At 60.7% G+C, this 18,065-nt stretch overlaps 2 protein-coding genes across 6 annotated transcripts; both read left to right on the top strand.

Moving 5' to 3' along the window:
- The first annotated feature begins 68 nt into the window (after nt 1–68).
- On the top strand, nt 69–7,693 carry GOLPH3L (golgi phosphoprotein 3 like). Of its 3 annotated transcripts, none has more exons than XM_074853240.1 (5): nt 69–188; nt 1,442–1,636; nt 5,594–5,731; nt 5,868–5,982; nt 6,455–7,693. In XM_074853240.1, the coding sequence occupies exons 2-5, from the start codon at nt 1,454–1,456 to the stop codon at nt 6,880–6,882; spliced, it is 864 nt and encodes a 287-aa protein (XP_074709341.1). In that variant the 5' UTR covers nt 69–188; nt 1,442–1,453; the 3' UTR covers nt 6,883–7,693. The 3 variants fall into 3 exon arrangements, with proteins under 3 accessions (XP_074709341.1, XP_074709342.1, XP_074709340.1); XM_074853241.1 differs by having other exon boundaries at nt 1,385–1,636; nt 5,594–5,725; XM_074853239.1 differs by having other exon boundaries at nt 1,385–1,636.
- Nucleotides 7,694–8,530: 837 nt separating this feature from the next.
- On the top strand, nt 8,531–15,654 carry ENSA (endosulfine alpha). 3 transcript variants are annotated; one of them, XM_074853420.1, is made up of 3 exons: nt 8,531–8,700; nt 11,636–11,761; nt 13,528–15,654. In XM_074853420.1, exons 1-3 carry the CDS (start codon nt 8,644–8,646, stop codon nt 13,696–13,698), a joined length of 354 nt encoding a protein of 117 aa, XP_074709521.1. In that variant the 5' UTR covers nt 8,531–8,643; the 3' UTR covers nt 13,699–15,654. The 3 variants fall into 3 exon arrangements, with proteins under 3 accessions (XP_074709521.1, XP_074709520.1, XP_074709522.1); XM_074853419.1 differs by lacking the exon at nt 8,531–8,700 and adding an exon at nt 8,708–8,861; XM_074853421.1 differs by lacking the exon at nt 8,531–8,700 and adding an exon at nt 8,925–11,447.
- The last annotated feature ends 2,411 nt before the right edge of the window (nt 15,655–18,065 follow it).

Genomic DNA, 18,065 nt, shown 5'->3' with positions numbered 1-18,065 from the left:
GCGGGCGGGGCGTGCGCGCTCCCATTGGCCGGCGCCGCGCCCCGGGCGGGGTTACCGGAGCCCAGGAAGCCGCCGCGCCGCTCCCGCCCTCCCCTGGCCCCAGCAGGAGCTTCTGCGCTCCCCGGCCCCGAAGTTTGATCGCAGAGAAAGGAGCGGGGGGAGGTTTGGGAAGGACCCGCTGGGCAGGGGTAAGGTCGGGGCAGACGGGGCTCCGGGTGTGGTTACTGAGCCCCGGGGGGGGGCAGGGGCGGGCTCTCCGCTGCCGGCTGCTCCTGCAACGTTCCGCAGGGGAAAGTTGTGGGATGTCGGCGAGCGAGGGCCCTGCCGTGGAAGGTGCTTTTTCTGCCCCGCCCGGGGCCGCTGCCGGGCGTCCCGCGGCCTGTCTGGGTGCGGGGTCTCGTCTGTGGGGTGGGTGCGCGGCCGGGAGGTCCCTTGGGCGGGAGGGGTCCCCCCTTGTCCCCCTGGACGTGCAGCGTCTCCTCAAGCACGTCGTGAGGTGATGGGCGGCTCAGGGCTCTTGCCAACTGTATGAGCTTCACTAAGGGCAAATGCCGGGTGATGCCCTTGGGCCGCAACAACCCCCAGCAGCGCTCCAGGCCTGGGGAGGAGTGGCTGGAGAGCTGCCAGTCAGAGAGGGACCTGGGGGGGATTGGTAATGAGCCAGCAGTGTGCCCAGGGGGCCAAGAAGGCCAATGGCATCCTGGCTTGTACCAGCACCAGCGTGGCCAGCAGGGACAGGGAAGGGATGTGACCCCTGTGCTCGGCACTGGGGAGGCCGCCCCTCGATGAGTGGGTTCAGTTTTGGGCCCCTCACTCCAAAAAGGCCATTGAATGACTCGAGCTTGTCCAGAGAATGGCAACGGAGCTGGTGCAGGGTCTGGAGCACAGGTCTGATGGGGAGCGGCTGAGGGACCTGGGGGGGTTTAGTGTGGAGAAGAGGAGGCTGAGGGGAGACCTCCTGGCCCTCTGCAACTCCCTGAAAGGAGGGTGCAGAGAGGGGGGAGGAGTCTCTTGAGCCAAGGACCCAGCGGCAGGCCAAGAGGGAATGGCCTCAAGCTGCGCCAGGGCAGGGTCAGACTGGCTCTTAGGAAGGATTTCTTTGCAGAAGGGTTTGTTGGGCGTTGGAATGGGCTGCCCAGGGCAGGGGGGGAGTCCCCATCCCTGGAGGGGTTGAAGAGTTGGGTTGAGCCAGCGCTGAGGGATGTGGTGGAGTTGGGAACGGTCAGTGCTGGGTTAATGGTTGGACTAGATGATCTTCAAGGTCCTTTCCAACCTGGATGATTCTGTGATTCTGTACAGCTCATCCTGGGAGGGGGGAGCCGAGAATTCCCGGGCCCAAGCACCCCTAGTCCATGTCTGTGCCTCCCTGGGGTTTGGGGTTTAGTGCTGCCGTAGCCCACCGCGTTTGGAAACAGCCCCGAGCTCAGCCCCGTGTGCCCAGGCGGAGCGGGAGATGACGACGCTGACGCACCGCGGACGGCGCGCCGAGCTGGGAAGGAACTCGGACAAGAAGCCCGACAGCGAGGAAGATGCGGCTGCGGACAGAGACCTGAATGATGAAGATCCTGACGACTCCAAAGACATCCGCCTCACGCTCATGGAGGAGGTGCTGCTCCTGGGGCTGAAGGACAAGGAGGTAAGGCAGGGCCCTCCGCCGGCTGCGCGTGCGGGGGTGCCTGGGGGTGAGGCCCTCGATGAGCAGCAGAGGGACTGTCCAAGTCCCTCCAAGTCCCGTCCAGCAGAGCCAGCCTGCTTAGCACAAACCACCTTTGTCTGTAGCTTAAACTGAGCTGTGGAGGTTGCTTGCAGGTGCTGTCCTGCCAGCTCTGCCACGGGGACTGCGAGAAGCAGCTGGAGGCGAGGGGTTCCCTGTGGTATTGTGCAGCTGCATTTGCAGAGCAAAGGTGGGTTTGTTCTTTGCTGGAGTCAAAGACGTGGGGTAAAAGGAGCCTCACTGTGTGTGTGGTCTTCCCTGGCCCAAGTGCGCTTTCCTATCCGAAACCAGCAGCTGAAACACAGGAACGCCCTGAGCACTGTTTCCACTTTGTTAAAAATTGATGTGAAAAACGGCAGGGGCAGGTTTTGCGAGAAGAGGGCAAGGTGAGAGGAGGCAGCTGGAACGGGAGTTGAAAGCAGGTGCAGGATGGTGCTGACGCAGCAATGGCAAAGGAGGTGGGAGCCACGTCTCTGCTCTCAGGCCAGTGATGCCCTGAGCTGGGCAGGAACAGCGCCGTGTGGCTCCAGGCTTGAGGGGAGCGGGGCGGGGTGGGGAGCTCTTTGCTGGGGGCTTGTCTCGCCCAGCTGTGCCAGTTTAATGACTTTCCTTGGCAACAGTGGACAAACTTCACAGCGGGTTATTTTCACAGGGTTGTCCTCTGCTGGAAAGGGACCCTGCTCAAACTGAATTGTTCTGTGCTTATCGGCTGGTAGGAAGTTGTTTCTCAACTCTGCCTAGAAGGAGCCGTGGGGAAAGGAGAAGACACCTTGCGTTGAGCTCTGCGAGCTGCTGCCTTGACGTGCCTTGTTTTCTTTAGTGCGTGCATCATCTTGATCTCTTTGGGGGAATCTGATGCTGCTATTCCTGTCAAGCAGATGGGGAAATTGAGATGAGGGGAAGCTAAGCAGTTGCCCAAGGTGCTTCTTGGGATGATAATGGCAGAGGAGAGCCTTATACACAGGTTTTTCAGCCCCAGGAGCGCTCTTCCTGTGAGCCTGTTTTCCATGCTAAGGAACGGAGACACTGCGGTTGTCAGAGCTGTGGTAGATGGGCCGTCTTCTCTTCATCTCTGAGTTGAAATTAAGCCTCTGTGAAGTGTCTGAACACTCTTTTCCATAGGGCCCTGAGCTGATGCCATGCTCTCGCATAGACCTGCTCAGGCCATGGCTCCTGACGTGCACCGTGCTCACAGATCCGGGTTCTGTGAGTGACGGAGGCTTGTAGCTGTCCTGTTTAACGAACCCAGATAAGATCTAGGACTTGCTGAGCTGAATAGGAAGTAACAGGAGAGCACGGTTATAAAGAGAACGCCACGCAAATAATTTTGGAGCAAATATTTGAGAGCAGCCTAGGAGCGTGGCATGCTCTGCTTTCTTCCTGGCCTTTAGCATTCTTGGCTTGGTTAATGTGTTCCTGGGCATGGTCCTTCAGCCACCAGGAAGTTGGGAGACCACAATAGATGCAGGAAAAAAAAAAACCCAAACTTGTCATACTGGTTTGGTTTCTTCCCATCCTGTCCTTCCACGTTCCAAAAAGGAAAACCTGAAGCAGCAGAAGCCTGGCCCTGAGCTGGGCTCCCAGGCAATGGGTTTTCCCAGCTCTGTTGTTCACTCATGGTGTGATGATTGGAAAAAAAAAAAGATAATTTTAGCCAAATCCAATGAGCTCACAGTGTAATTTTATTATTTTAAGTACCAGTCTGTCTAGGAGAAACTGGCTGGACACCAGCCTGGCGTTTGTAACCAGGCTGATTCCAGAAGCTGAATGTGACCCAGGAGCTTTCACCTTGTTTGATTTCAGACCCCTTAAAATTTTCTAGGGGTAACGTCCCTTCCAGCCCAGCGAACTGAAACTTCTTGTCACCTCCACACCCTTTCCTGAGAGCTTGTTCCTAAAGGGTGCTTGCGAAAAGCAGCGCGTCTCCCGTGGACGGAAATCAGCAGGGCGGGGATGAAAGGTTGCTTTGTCTTTCCTCACAAGGAAATGAAGAAAGCAAATAAAGATTTTAATTTCTTTTATGGTTCTCTGTGCTGAGCAGCGTCCAGATGCTCTCTATAAACAGACGCGCTGGGGACAGGAGTTTGCCCATACAGACTGGAAAAACTTCCATGTAGGACGGCTGCGGGTTCTCAGCCTGTTTTCATTAGGAAAGGGGTTTGTTAGGTTGCTTTGTCTGCACCCTCCTGGTAGCTTTTAGATCTGCCCTTTCTCTCCTCCCCCCCACTCCCTCTAGAGAAAAAAAAGCGATGAAAAGGAAGTTAGGAATGGGCCGTAGCCTTCCTGGTGTATCGGCGTCCCCCTGCACTAAGCATGTTGTGACTTTGCATCCCGCTTGGCTCACCCTCCCCTCGGGCCCATCTCAGACACCAGCGCCTGCCCCGTTCCCAGCCCTGCTGCCCGCGGGTGTCTCTGCCTGCAGCCCTGCCTGCTGTCCGCTCGCCCTGAAATCCAGGAGCTGCTGCCCTGCATCTGAGCCCCATTGCAGCAGTCAGTGGGCCGGAACAACCGGGCCTTGTTCTAATGGGGGATAAAAGATGAGTGGAAGAAGGGAATGGAGAGGTCACCTGGCTGTCCTGTCGCTTCAAGCCGGGGTCAGCTCTCTCCTGAGAAGCATCGGTTGAATGTTCTTACGCCTCAAGGGACAGAGGTTTCCATCCCTGCACCCTCCCTCCAGGGGCAAACCGTTCTGGGGCTTTCTTGTCTGGATGGTTATTTCTTCCTGGTGCCAGCTCTGACCTCTCTGGCCACAGTTTTAGCCCAGGGCTCTGTCCCATGCACAGTGGAAGTGAGAACTGGCCATTCCCTTCCTTTTTGCTGCTGCCTTTTATGTGTCTGACCCTCGTTGGCCTGTTCTCCCTCTGTCCTCTCTTCCCTGGACTGAAAACCCCAATTCAATTGCTGATTCCTTGTGGGTTGTATTTTCCAGACCTCTGCACCTTCTTGTTGCTTTGCCATATGCCTTCATGATCTTGGAGCTTGTGCTTCTCGGGATGAGGACCCCATCCTGCGGTGGGCTTGAAGAACAGGGCTTGGGGCTGGGTGTGGAATGTGCCAAGTCTGAGCAGATCTGGACAGCAGCAGCCCCAGCGCTGTCCCGCTGGGACCCAAACTGCTGCACCCCAGCCCCAAGGGTGTATTTTCCCGTCCTTCATCCCTGACTGGAAATCTCTTCCCTTGCAGAAGTCTGTGGGTGGATTTGGGTGAGGGGGGTGAGAGGCTGGAGAAGCTCTTGTGCCCTGTGGTGGGAACTTGGGCTTGCTGCAGCCTGTGCCCTGTGGGACGGTGCCGTGGGTAGCGGGGAAACTCTTCTTCATGGGCCTGACGAGCAATTTCTTCATACAGCTAATTACTCTTAGGGCACACCTGGAGCTGGCAGGGGCTTTCTTCAAGGAGAAGAGCAGATTTTGATCCTGTTTCCCCCAGGCATGTCCCCAGCAGAGGCAGAGCAGAGCTCCCATTGCTGGCTGCAGTCCCACAGCAGCAGCAATGTCCTTCTGTGGCCAGGGGCTTGCCAGGGGAAAGGGCCCTGCTGTTCTCATTCTGGCTCGGATTTCTGACGATCCGGGGTTGGGTGCAGCTGCCTGCCCGGCGCTGGGGTGTGCCAGGTGGTTGTGGGTGCAGCAGGAAGGGCACAGCCTGAATTGTTCAATGTTTACAGGGAGGTTTTGGAGAGGGAGGGGGTTAGTTGGGGTTGCTGAGCACCTTTCACCTGGTGGGGAAAGCCCTTTTCTCCTTCTCACCTGGGAGACAGAGCTGTCGGTGGGGGCTGGGAGAGTCGCCTGGCAGGGCCTGAGCAGGCTGGGAGGGGTGGGGGGCTGAGCAGAGCTCTGCTTTCCATCTCTCTTCTCCCCTTTCCATCCACCCTCTCTCTCCCAGGGCTACACCTCCTTCTGGAACGACTGCATCTCCTCAGGCCTGCGGGGTGGCATCCTCATCGAGCTGGCTCTGCGCGGCCGGATCCGCCTGGAGCCGCTCTCCATCAGGAAGAAGAGGCTGCTGGAGAGGAAGGTGAAGGTGCTGCAGGAGCCGGGCTGGGGGCCCAACAGGCTTCGGGGCTCCCTCCGCCCCAGCTGAGCCCGCTGGCAGCGAGCTTTGCCAGAGCAGTGTCTGCGTCCGGCCTTACGCCGTGTTTTCCGCTTTGTCCTTCCAGGTGCTCTTGAAGTCGGACACGCCAACTGGTGACGTCTTGCTGGATGAGACCCTCCGACACATTAAGGCCACGGAGTCAGCAGAAACGGTGCAGACCTGGATAGAGCTGCTCACTGGTAGGGTCTGTTAGAGACACCAACTCCCCCAGCTCCCTCGTGGCCCGTCCCTGCCACTTGTCCCCCCTCCACAGCTTGGTTATCCCCTTCCTTCACTGGAGATGGGCAGAATACTGACAGCAGAACAGGGGAAGGCTGAATGTGGGGGCAGAGAACTCTTTTTCTGGGTCTTTTTTGTTGGGAGCTCAGTGGAAGACTTGGACCTTGCTCCCTATTGCTCCTTTATTCATGCTGAGTCTTCAGAGTCTGGGGTCCAAGGTGCTGGGTAGAAGGGGCTTTCCAAAGGGATCTGCCCCAGGCTGCTGCGCCCTGTGACCACTGGGAGCTTTGCCGGCTTGGACTGATGGGAGAAGCGGGTCAGAGTCAGGCCAAGGGGAGGAAGAGGGTTCCTGTGGCCAGGACTGGTGTCTGCGCAAGCAGCCCGGGTGCTGGGGTTGAGTGGCAAAGCTGAACAGCATCTCCTCTCCTGCAGGGGAGACCTGGAACCCCTTCAAGCTGCAGTACCAGCTGAGGAACGTGCGTGAGCGCATCGCCAAGGCGCTGGTGGAGAAGGGCATCCTCACCACAGAGAAGCAGAACTTCCTGCTCTTCGACATGACCACCCACCCTGTCAGCAATGCCACCGAGAAGCAGCGCTTGGTGAAGAAGCTCCAGGAGAGCATGCTGGAGCGGTGGATCAACGACCCCCACCGCATGGACCGCAGGACTCTAGCTCTCCTGGTGCTGGCCCACTCCTCAGATGTGCTGGAGAACGTTTTCGCCAGCCTGGCAGACGACAAGTACGATGTGGCAATGAACAGGACCAAGGACCTCCTCGATATGGACCCTGAGGTGGAAGCTGCCAAAGCCAGGGGCGCAGAGATGATCTGGGCCGTCCTGGCAGCTTTCAATAAGTCTTAAAAAGCCCCCAAACCAGGTGGGGGAGCCTTCCCACCTCGACATGAGGCCAGGGGTATTTGGGCACAGAGTTCCTGTGCCAGTGGGTGGGCTCAGCTTGGGGGGGGAAGGTTTTGCTCTCCCCCGCCCGGGCAGGGGTGGGAGGGTGAGAGCCCACCTCTGTGGGCAGGTCACACACTGTCCCCAAGGCTGGTGCCTCCAGGGAGAGGTGGCAGCGGCCCTTCGCTCCCCTTCAGTGCTCCTTGCCCACGGGCTTCTTGGGCCGGTGCAGAGCTGGGAGGTGGCAGAGCCCAGCCCTGCCTCTGCGTGAGGGAACCAAGCTGCTCAGACGGGCTGAACCCCAGCAGAAACGGGGCTGCGGAGCAGCCTGTGCTCCCGGGGCACTCCCAGCGAGCCGGCTTGTCCGGCCGCCTCCATGGCTCCCTCTTCTCCACACAGGTCTCGCCTTGGAGCTGCCTGGGCAGAGCAGATTCCCCTGCGGGGCTCGCTGATGTCCTGGGGCAGAGTACGGGCAGGGGAGCGGGCAGGAGGCTGGGTCAGGGGTATCTGGCAGCTGGGACCACCCTCGGTGCTGGCTGGCCCAGGGCAGCCCAAAGCCACGGGCACGTGTCACCACTGAGGAGCAGCTCTGCAAAGACTGTGGAGCCCTGCCCCGGGCTGTGCGTGTTGCACACCTGCTCTTTCTAGTAAGGAAAAGTTAAACTGTGATTATTTTTTTCTTTTTTTTTTAACACCACCACCACCCCCCCCCCTTTTAATCTGTAGTTCATTTAAATGTATTTCTCTGCAGCCCAAGGGAGTCCTGGGTATTTCAGTCTGGCGTCTGTAGCCGCGGTGGGTCCCGGTGGCCTTTCGAAGGTTTGCGTTTGGGGGGGTGCTGGCAGCGCCCCGCCCGAGCCGAGGGCGTCCTCTGGGTGCCCAGAGGTGCTGGTGGCACTTGTGTCATGAACTTGCTGGTGGTCCGAGCTGCTGCTCCCTGCCTGCCCCCAGCGCGGTAGCGGTGGGCGCGGGGCTGAGTGTCCTTCCCGTCCCCTCCTGCACGGCTGGGGGGGGCACCTCGGGCTGCAGGTGGCATCACCGCGGGATTCATTCGTCCCCCCCACGGGCCTGTCCCCTCCCAGCCCTCCACCTGCCTCGGGTTCCCGAGGGCTGTCCCATCCCCTTCGCATGTGGGTGCTGCCGGGGGGTCCCCAAAACCCGCGGGGGGGGGGTGGGGGGGGTGGCTCTTCCCCCGCCGTGCCACGGTGGAGGCCGGGGCTCACACGCACCCGGCTGGGGGTGCGCGTCCCATCCCCGGGCAGGGGGGCAGGAGCCGCGCCAACCCCCCCATTCCGCGGACTGCAGCCCCGTGGTGGCCCCGCTGCCTGGCCCCGGGCCACTGGAAGGGGGCGGGGGGGGGGAGGAGGAGGGGCTGGGGGCGCCCCCGCCCCGTCCCACGCGGCACCTCCCCCGGGCGGGAGGCGGGCCCGGGGGTGCTGTAGTCCCGCCCACGCGGTGCTGCAGCACTTCCCATTGGTCAGCGGCCGCTCCAGAGGGGTGGTCCCTCCCGTCACTCTTCCCGCCTTCCGCTGGCGCTGGTTGGTCAGGTATGATGTCACCGCGGCCACCTCCCTATGCCCATTGGGCAGCGCGCCTGTCCGTCAGGCAGCTGAGGCGTTAGGGGGCGGCGGCGGCCATTTTGGAGGAGAGCGCGGGGCCGGGCGGAGCGGAGGGAGCGCGGGGCGCGGAGGGAGCGCGGAGACCCCCCCCGCTATTCCCCCCGCCATGGCAGCCCCGCTCGGTACCGGCGCCCGCGCGGAGGAGCCTGGGCAGGAGAAACAGGTGGGGAACGCCGGCGCGGGCCCGGCCGGCTCCCATTGGCTCGGCCACACGTCGCTCTTCACAGCCCTGTGCGCTGATTGGTTGTTTCGGTTAGCCGTATGATGAATGCTGGTCTCTCACTGGCTATGGGGCTGGGGGAGGTTGGACTTCCGGCATGGCTGGTAGGATAGCTCGGTCGCGATGGCGGCGTGGGGGGTGCGTGGGGGTTTGTGGGATACTGGGGGTGGGGGGGGGCTGTGGGGTGCGGGGGGGCCCGGCTGCCCTGTCGGCAGCTGAGCGAGGCCCTCCCGGGGCAGGGACATGCCGCGGTGCCGCAGCCCCCCCAGTTCCCCCCTTGGATCGCCGCGGGGCTGAGCGGACGAGCCGCGGCTTGTTGGCTGCGCCGGTGGGGCAGAGCGGGCCTCGGGCACCGGGAGCCAGGCCGGCGGCACCAGCGGGGCCGGGCGATGGTTCCCGGCGGCTCAAGCGGCTGCTGCGTCCCCGGGCGTGAGCCGGAGCCCCCCGGGGCAGTCGGGCCCGCTCCGGGGTGCGGGTGGAGCTGCTGCCGGCCACCTTCAGCCGTCCCGCTGCGGCCAGTGCGGCCTCGCTCAGGCATCGCAGCGGGAGAAGCTTTTTCCACTTCCCTGGGGTTAGTTTAGCGCCGGGACTGGGCGTAGGAAGGAGGCAGATGTGCTGCCTTGCGGGCACTGAGAGAAGGTGGTGGGAGGCTCCACCGTGGGCAGCCCCTGGATCTGCTGGCAGGTGTTAAGGACACCGGCACGGCGTTGGCTCTGCTGGGTGCTGCAGAAGTGGTGCCCACGGGGTGGGTGAGCAGTGGGGTGCAGCAGTGCACCCCCGACAGCGTAGGAGAGACGGGGTGATGGGAGACAGTGGTGTTTGCAGCCGGACAGGGGGGAAAGAGTTTTAGAGGTGAAGAACTGAGGAGAGCAGGCTGAGGTGAAGGAAGGGCTGTGGGAGGCAAAGGTTTGGTTTCTGCTCCCAAACCCCCCCGCAGCCCATCTGATGTGGGGGCTCGCGGGGTGCCTGGCTCTGGCAGGGCTGAGTGGCGTGCGCTGGCCGTGGCTCTTATTCCTGGAGCTGTCACGGAGGTGGGTAAGAAGAGCCAGGCTCCTTCAGGCCATGTGTGGGTGAAGCCCTGCAGCGTGCAGAAGCTGAAGATCGTGATGAGACTCTCACACCTTCCCCCGCCTTCCCTCCCTGCTTCAATCCCCCGGGGACCCCCGGGGATGGGGGCGTGAGGAGGAGCCTGCGCGGTTGAGGCTCCGAGTGGGATGCTCCAAGCCTGCACGTCACGTTGCTGCTCCCAGCTCCGCTTGTCCCAGTTTCAGCTGTCGGGAGCTGCCGTTAACTCAGGTTTGCTTTGTCTTTTCGAGACACAGCTGAGGAGCCGTTTCGTGGCAGCCTTTGCACGTGCGCTCTCGCAGCCTCTGCGGGGAGCTGGCCCCCACGGCCGCAGCCACGCTGTGAAGAGCTGCTCCCCCAGCTCCACGCCAGTGGAAGATCACGTTGGAAACCTCCTTCGGTGGTGGCAGTGCCTTCCAACCTGGGGGCTCGCGGGCTCCAGCTCTGCTCTTGGCCACCTGGGAGGGAAAGTCGCAGTAGCCGAATGCACCGGAGCACGGGCCGAGCTGCAGCGCCTCGTCCTTGGGGAGCCTGGGACTCCCATCCCACCCGCCTCCACCCCGCGTGATTGCCAGCTGCATCCTGCCAGCTTGCTGGTCCCGTCCAAACGCTGAGGGCTTTCCTGCTTCACAGATGGGGCGGAGGCTGGTGGTGGCAGCGTTCTTCCAGCTTATTGCGTGGAGCATGACGTCTCTGGTGGGCTGGGAGCGGGTCAGGGCCTCAGCGCTGGGGAGCACATACCCGGCATCCGTCGGTGCAGCTGGGCTGGCAGGAGCAGAGCTGCCGCTGCCAAGTCTGCCAGCATCATCCCTGCTGGAAAGGGAACAGCGATGGAAAACACCCCTTGCCAACATCCTGTGAAACAGCGACTCGTGCGGTGGCTTGGCCCCAGGTGGCTGCTGGCAGAGGTGGCCGGCAGTGACGTGTTCCCCTCGGGGCTGGGCTGGTGGCCGGCCAGAACTTGGCCCTGCTGTGGCTGAGGCTCTCCAGGCCCTGCTGGGACCCTGGCGCCTTCCCACCCCCGACGGAAGCTCCTGGCCCCAGGCCTGCAGCCCTCCCTGAGGAGAGGGGCTGGTGGCTGGGGAGCAGATCCCGAGCAGGTCCCTTTGGGTGTCGTTGCTCAGCTGATGCTTCTTCAATAGCTGGGTTGGGGGCTGCTTCAGACCTCCTGCAGAGCAGCCAGGGGACAACCAGGGCCTGGCACCTCCTGCCACAGTCAGCCCCAGGGTCCCAGGCTTTGAGTGAGCTGAGTGGCTTCCCAGAACACCCTGAAACTCCTGTTGCTGTGAAACAGGTGCTAAAATGCTGCTTTGCTCCCTGTGCCAGTTGTCGTTCCCAGTAAATTGGTTTTGGAGCAGAGGGTTTCTTCCATCTCAGCTGTCCTGCAGTGGGGTGCAGCAAGGCTGACCCCTCCCAGCACCGCAGCGCGCTGTGCTCTGGACTGATGTGTGTCGATGCTGGTCTGACCCATCACTGGTCAGGGGAAGATGCTTGTCCAGCAGAGATCTGCAGTGACATCTTAAGCCCAGTTTGCAAAGGCAAACGTCAGTACGAGCCCCCCTGCAGGGGCTCCTGTCTGGGAAAGGCAGGGAGAGGGTCTCTGCCTGTTTCCACAGGTACTGGAGGTAAAAGCTGTTTCTGTCTGGGGAAGTGTTTATAATATTCTCTGAGCACGTCTGGATTTTCCAGGGGATCCACCTGGCTCGGCAAGCCAGGCACCGGGGTTTGGACACGCTGCTGAATATTGTGTTACAGCATCAGGGGTGTGTTCTGTGGGGCTGAAGAGCTTTCCACTCCCCTCTTTGTTTTTCAGGACATGCAGGAGAAGGAAACCGTCACCCCTGAGAGAGCAGAAGAGGCAAAACTGAAGGCCAAATATCCCAACCTAGGCCAGAAGCCTGGAGGCTCTGACTTCCTCATGAAGAGACTGCAGAAAGGGGTATTTATCTCTCAGCCATGGCTGATCCATGTCCTCTCCTCCCTCAATGGCACAGGCAGCCAAGCTCTAACCAGGCCAGGGGAATCACATCAACATTCCCCAGGCCAAAAAGTCTGTTGGACCCATGGGCCAGGCTCCTTCCAGTGCCTGCGCTGGACATGGGCCCAAAGCAGTCAGGGCTGCTGTGGCCAAGCAAGAAGCTTGTGCCTGCTCAGAACCCAAAAGCTGATGCCTCTTGGGTGGTTTTGCTCTGTGTATTTCCCCCAGAGGTGGATCCCACCCTGGCCCGACACTTGGCATCTAGAAGCAAAACAAGTGCATAAATCCCCTTCCTGCCTGCTGCTGTGCTCCCTGCGTTCACCAGGCCATTGAGGCATTGTGGGACTGAGTTTTTCTCTCTGGTCTGTACTTTGCCTGGTTTCTGGGCTGGTGCAAAGGGCACCGAGGACGCCAGTGAGTCAGCTGGCTGCATCTCCATGGCCGGCACCAGTGCGAAGAGCCAACCTTCCGACTGTGCTCCCTGGAAGTGTAATTAAATCCCTCTCCCAGAGCCATCTGGGTTGTCCCTGCCGGCTTTCCTCCTTGCGGAGGCTGGTGCAGAAAACACAAATCCCTGCTGAGCTGCTGGCAGCCGGTGGCCGTGTGCCTTCCCCAGCTCTGAACACACGGTGTCTCCGTGTCACGCTGTGCAGGGTTTGGCTCTGTCCTGCCACTTCCCTTTCAGCCTGTATCGAGAGCTGTCCCCTCTGCCTCAGCAGTGCCTGCGCGCTCGCTCCCGCTGTTGACCTGATCACCGGGACTCTTGTTTTAGGTACGAGCTCCTAAAGCAAGCACAGAAAGGAGGGTTGTTTAACAGCTTGGCGCTGGAGCAGAGAAGGGCTTTTTGTCTGGGCTCACTGGGGCCTGACAGCACGTTGGGACAGAACTGGGCTCTTCAGAGCTCCCTGTGCCCAGCAAAGCCCCGTCTGTAGCACCAGCACAAGCTCTGCTTTGGTGTTCAGCCCTTCCTACGCCGCTGCAGGGTGTGCAGAGTCCCGTGGTGATGTGTGTGATAGGGGAGTGATGTGCCCTTTACACCCTGGGCGGGTGGTGCTGTGCAGCCGGGAGGTTCCTCCGGCCACGTCTTCGCAGGCGTTTCCCTGCGTCAGTTTGGCTGTTGGGAGCCTGGATGGTCCAGCAAAGGCCTCGGCATCGGCCGGGCTGTGCTCCCTGGGGAGAAAACCCTGCCTTTGTCACACGGGCTCATCTGTTCACCAAACCAGAATAAACTGTCAGCAAACGTCCTCTGCCTGGAGGCGTCTGCTGACCTGGCTGTGCCTGTGTTTGGCTGTCTGGGGGTCTCTGGGCTGGGACTGAATCCCTGTCACGCTGAGTGTGGGGCAGGGGCAGGGCAGGACAAACCTGGGCTTTCCCCAGCAAGTGCCCCGCCAGGCAGCAAAAGTTCAGAGGCTACAAACACCCAGAGGTAGGTCAGAGGGAGAAAATACACCCTGGTGTCTCAGTCAGATGGGCAGCTGCCGTGGGGCAAAGCTGCTTCCAGCTGGGGCAGGTCTGAGTCACTCTGGGGTTTGTGAGTGGGTGCTAAAGGCCTTTTCAATCAGGCTGGGCTCCCTTACTTGGATTTTCCCCTTGTGTGGTGTTTTTGTGACCTGATTTTGAGCAACCCCAGCACCTCAAAGGATCATGTCTGTGGCCAGATGTCTGTATCTGCTATGTCCCCACGCTCCTGCAAATCAAAGTAACCCAAACTCCTCTCCCTCTTCCAGCAAAAATATTTTGATTCTGGTGACTACAACATGGCCAAGGCAAAGATGAAGAACAAGCAGTTGCCAAGCGCGGGGCCAGACAAGAACCTGGTGACAGGAGACCACATCCCCACACCGCAGGACCTCCCGCAGAGAAAATCCTCGCTTGTAACCAGCAAGCTGGCAGGGTAGCCTGCACTCACAGGCTGGGTTTTTTTCCTATTTTCTTTTTTTCTTTTGGCTAAATGGATTGAACTTCACTGTACCATAGGGATGGGAGCACCAGAATCCACATAGTTATTTGAGTATTTACAGCAAACACACACCAAAACTGAGAAGGTGAGCGAGAGGTGTCAGTAGCCCAGGACACACAGGCAGATCTGTTTGGGTGGTTCCTTTTAGCGAGTCGGTTTGCTGCCTTAATTTTCATGCTGTTTGAAACCATCCTCACTTGCAGAGCCACTGAAGCGCTGCCTCCTCGCTGGGAGAGTCGAGCGGCCCCGGGAGAAGCAGGGAAGTGCTCAGAGGAGTTGCTCGCTGTTGGCTGGACACTGGGAAGGAGGGGAGAGCTCGGAGCTGTGGCGTGTGAATGCTTTTCAGGCATCTGGTGTCTGCGGAGGAAGAACCTGTTGGGCATAAAGTGTGATACGTGATCTGGAAGTTTAGTTAAGTGTGTGCATTAGAGCTTCGAAGTGAAGAAATTAGCTGATACGCAAAAAATTACGTGGCTGTGTTGCTGGGCCGAGCTGCCTGGGATCTGTCCCCTGCCTGCACAAAGCAGCTGAGCTCACGGGAGGGACGATGCGTCCGGCAGCTGTGGGAGCGGGGCCGGGCAGTGTCTGAAACGGTCTCGTGGCTTGGAGCCGCGATGAGGCGTTTGCTGTTCTGGGGGTAGAGCCCCACCACAGCTGCATCCGAGTCTGGCTGGGATGGGGGGGCACAGCCTGAGGCTCGCAGCTGCCCCAGGGGGCTTGGGGGCAGTTTCTCCCTCCCTGGCCAGTTTGGCCGGCGAGGCTGTCTGCCTTGGCCAGGGCAGAGCTGGCTCCTCTCCCGGCAGCAGGAGGTGGTGAGCTGAATCCCGGCAGGGCGCTGGGGACAGGCGGGCAGAGCCCTGCCCGGCCGCACGCAGCCCCTGCCTGCTGCCCAGACTTTGGCGCCTGCAGAGCTGGGGCTGGCAGCAGCCGTTGAGGCAGATGGGAGCTGTTGGAGCTGATCTCTGGGGGGAGAGAGGCAGGACTGGGAATAACCCCCCCAGGAGGGAAAAAAAGCACCGGAGATGGACAGCATGGGGATTGGGAAGAGAGGAGCACAGAGGCAAACCTGTGTTGACAGTGTCGGACACCCCAAACTTGGATTTATTTCTTTTTCCTCTTTTTTTCCTTCTTGCCTCTTCTTTGCTCCAGGCCTAAAAAACCAAACCAAACCAAAAGGTTGGTGTGATGGCCGCAGCCTGCAGAACGACGTGCGTGCTCAGCGTGTGCACTGTCTGCTCCTCGTGCAGCAGAGGCAAAGCAGCCTCTGTCCTGCGCAGCGCAAGGCCTCACCGTGCCTCTGCCAGGGCTGTGCTAAACCTGCCCAGTTTAGGCCCAGATCTGAAGGCGTGTGGGCAAAAGGAAGACAAGTGGATGTCTTTATGTTTGTTTTTTTTTCTTTAGGGATTCCCACCAGGTCAGGAGAAACCAAGGCAGGGAGGCAACGGGCCGTGCTCTGCATGGGCACGGCTTTCCTTACGTGTGTTCTTGGCTGGCTGAGTCGGGCTTTCCTCAGAACCTGTTTCACTTTCTGCTCCCCCCTGCTGCTGGCTGGAGCGAGGAACAGGGAGCGCAGTGTTGCTTCCCGGGAGGGTGTTTGCCAGGGGTGTGCTCGGCTGCCTTGGGCGGCTCGGAGCAGGCTGGCCGCGGCTCTGGAGCTCGGCGCTGGCCCTGTGGCCACAGAGGCCAGTTTTCTGTTTGTGGAGTGGGCAGGGAGCGTAGCGGGGGGGCGGGGGCTGCCCCCGGCAGCCACAGGTCGGTGTGTCGGTCTCCGTCGCCGTTCCAGACCCTGTGTGAGTGCTGGCAGTGCCTGTGCAACCTCCTTGAATGTTCTGCTGTCCCAGCCATGTTGTAAATAGATATGAATCATATATATAAAAATATATATAATTTTTTACATGTTCATCTCTCCTCACTTCTAGAGTGCTATGCTTGCTTTTTATTTTATTTTTTTTAAAAAAAGAGGAAATATAGTGAAGCGTGCAAAGGGGCGTTGCAGCTTGGGGGCTGACCCTGGGGCAGAGGGAGGGGACGGCTCTTGAACCACATCTTTCCCCGGTTTTCCGGAAATGCCAGTCATACTTGCGCAGAGGCGGGGGGAAGTGACTGTGACGACAGGATGAGAAGCAGCGAGAGCAATTCTGTATAAGGGTAGTAACTGTGGAGCAGAGTTACTTCCGTTCTGCCCCCGGAGCCGGGCGGGCGGGGGGTGATGATGCTGCCAGCCCCACTCTCACCCCTCACGGGACGGGGTGCAGCAGGAGCTGCTCTGGATCTCAGAGCCATCCACGTTCTTACCCTCTGCCCCTCATAAAATGCTACCACAAGGATAAGGCTGGTAGTGGTGGGAGGCTTGAAGCCCCCGGGGCTGTTGGGGTGAGCCAGCAGGAGGAAATGCACGGTCAGCACCAACTGTGGGGGTGTGGGGGCACTTGTGCAGCCTGAGCAGGGCCCTCCCGGTGCGGCCGGGGGGTGGGACGGGAGCACAGGGAGGGCTTGGGCGCCCCAGGCCCACGTGGGGTTTTGCTGTGGCAGGCGAGGCAGGTGTGGCCGTGCTCCTGCACCCCGGGGGTGGGGATGGAGTGGGAGAGGGCATGTGGAGAGACCCCGACAGGCTTCAGCGAAATTGCTGGAAGTCCCTGCCCTTTCTTCCTCCTCCTCCTCCTCCTTCAGGGCTCGTTTCAGCTACTGCCGTGCAACACCTCCCCCGCCCCGGATATGGAGCGGCGCAGTGCCCTTCTCTGGGGGCTGTGCGGGGGCTGTCCCCCCGCAGTGGAGCCGTGGGGCATACGTGGGGCTCATCCCCAGCTCTGGGGTGAAGGGGGGCCTGACCCAGCAGTGGGGTTGTGGGGTTTGCATGGGGCTGTCCCCCAGCAGCGGGGCTACGGGCTGGGGGGGGGGGGCAACCCCTGGCAGTGGGGCTGGGGGGGGGGGGGTGGGGCTGAACCCAAGCCGTGGGGCCATGGGTGGATGTGCTGGGCCATGGGGTCTCCATGGGGCCATCCCCCCGCGATGGGGCTGTGGGGTACACACAGGGCTCTGGGGTGTGTTGTGGGGGTGGGGTGTATGGGGGCCATGGGGTGTATTGGATCTGTGTGGGCTGGGGCAGGGGGGGACTTGGGGTCCATCCCATTGTGCAGCCACAGGGGCGAAGGGCCAAGCGGGGCCTGGAGCCACCTTGGCTCACAGCTGAGAGACTTGGGGGGAGGGGGGGGCAGAGGCAGAGGTGGGTTTTATCCTCCTCCCTTCAAGACAAATCCCTGCCCCCCCTCCATGCCATAGGACAGGGGCTCCTGGTGCCCTCCCCAGGGCTCAGGGCTGCCCCACAGTGACATCCTCTCGCCCCACCCCACTGTGCCCCCTCTGTCCCCACTGGCAGCCATCCTGGAGGCTTTAACTCTGGGATTTTCAGCCTTCACGTCACACCTGTCCTTAACTCCAGGATTTTCAGCCTTGACATCACGCCTTTCCCTTCTAGAGTTTGACAGCCCAGCTGATGATGTCACCAGCGTGGGCCGCTGTTCAAATGAACCTACTGACCCTCCCTGGGGCTGCCCGAAGCTTCTGTGCTGCATCTTGCCCCCCCCCACCCCCACAACTGGCCATTTCGCAGCCCCTCGAGCCCACCCCACAGCGGGGCCAGGGCCGGGTGTTTGCACAGGGACGTGCTGTTCCAGCCTGGTGCCAAGTATGTGCCGGTGTTTGTTTGTGCTTTAAGCTTGGCACTGCTGGGGAAATATGTGCCGGGCGCTGCCCCAAGCTGCCGGAGCAAGTCAAGCTTGCCTCTGTTATTGCTCCCGGTGCCAAGAATTCACTTCCCGACAAGGATGCATTCCTTGGGGCCACGGGAAGGATTTTGAAGGGGCTGGGTTTTTGTCTTGCTGGACCCCAGTGCAACTCAGTTGTGCTCTCGCCCTGGTTTGTGGGGGTGGCAGCTGGGAAAGGAGCCGCCAAGGGGCGAAGGGGCGCCTGGGGTGGATGCACGTCTCTGTTTCTTGCAAGATCTGGTGCAAGAGCACTTCGGGTCACTCGGGACGGGGCTGTGCCCTGTGCTCACCACAGCTTCCTCCTTTGCTGTTCCCAACGGTGCGTGGTGATGCTCAGGATGGTGACAGAGGCTTGGGTTTGCTGCACTTTCTGTCCCCAAAAACGCTGACCAGAGAGGGGCTTCCTCGTGGTGGCAGTTCCCCACGTCCTCACTGCGTCCCTGGAGCGGAAAGACCTGTGTGAGGAGCTGTGCTGGCATTTTACCCCCGCATCTGGCATTTTATCCCATCTGGGGTTCCCCCTGCCCCCCCAGATCCCAAG

Source organism: Strix uralensis, chromosome 32 (genome assembly GCF_047716275.1).
Source record: "Strix uralensis isolate ZFMK-TIS-50842 chromosome 32, bStrUra1, whole genome shotgun sequence".
Classification (NCBI taxonomy): Eukaryota; Metazoa; Chordata; class Aves; order Strigiformes; family Strigidae; genus Strix; species Strix uralensis.
The sequence above is the reverse complement of the archived record's forward strand: the minus strand, read 5'-3'. Positions and strand labels throughout refer to the sequence as shown.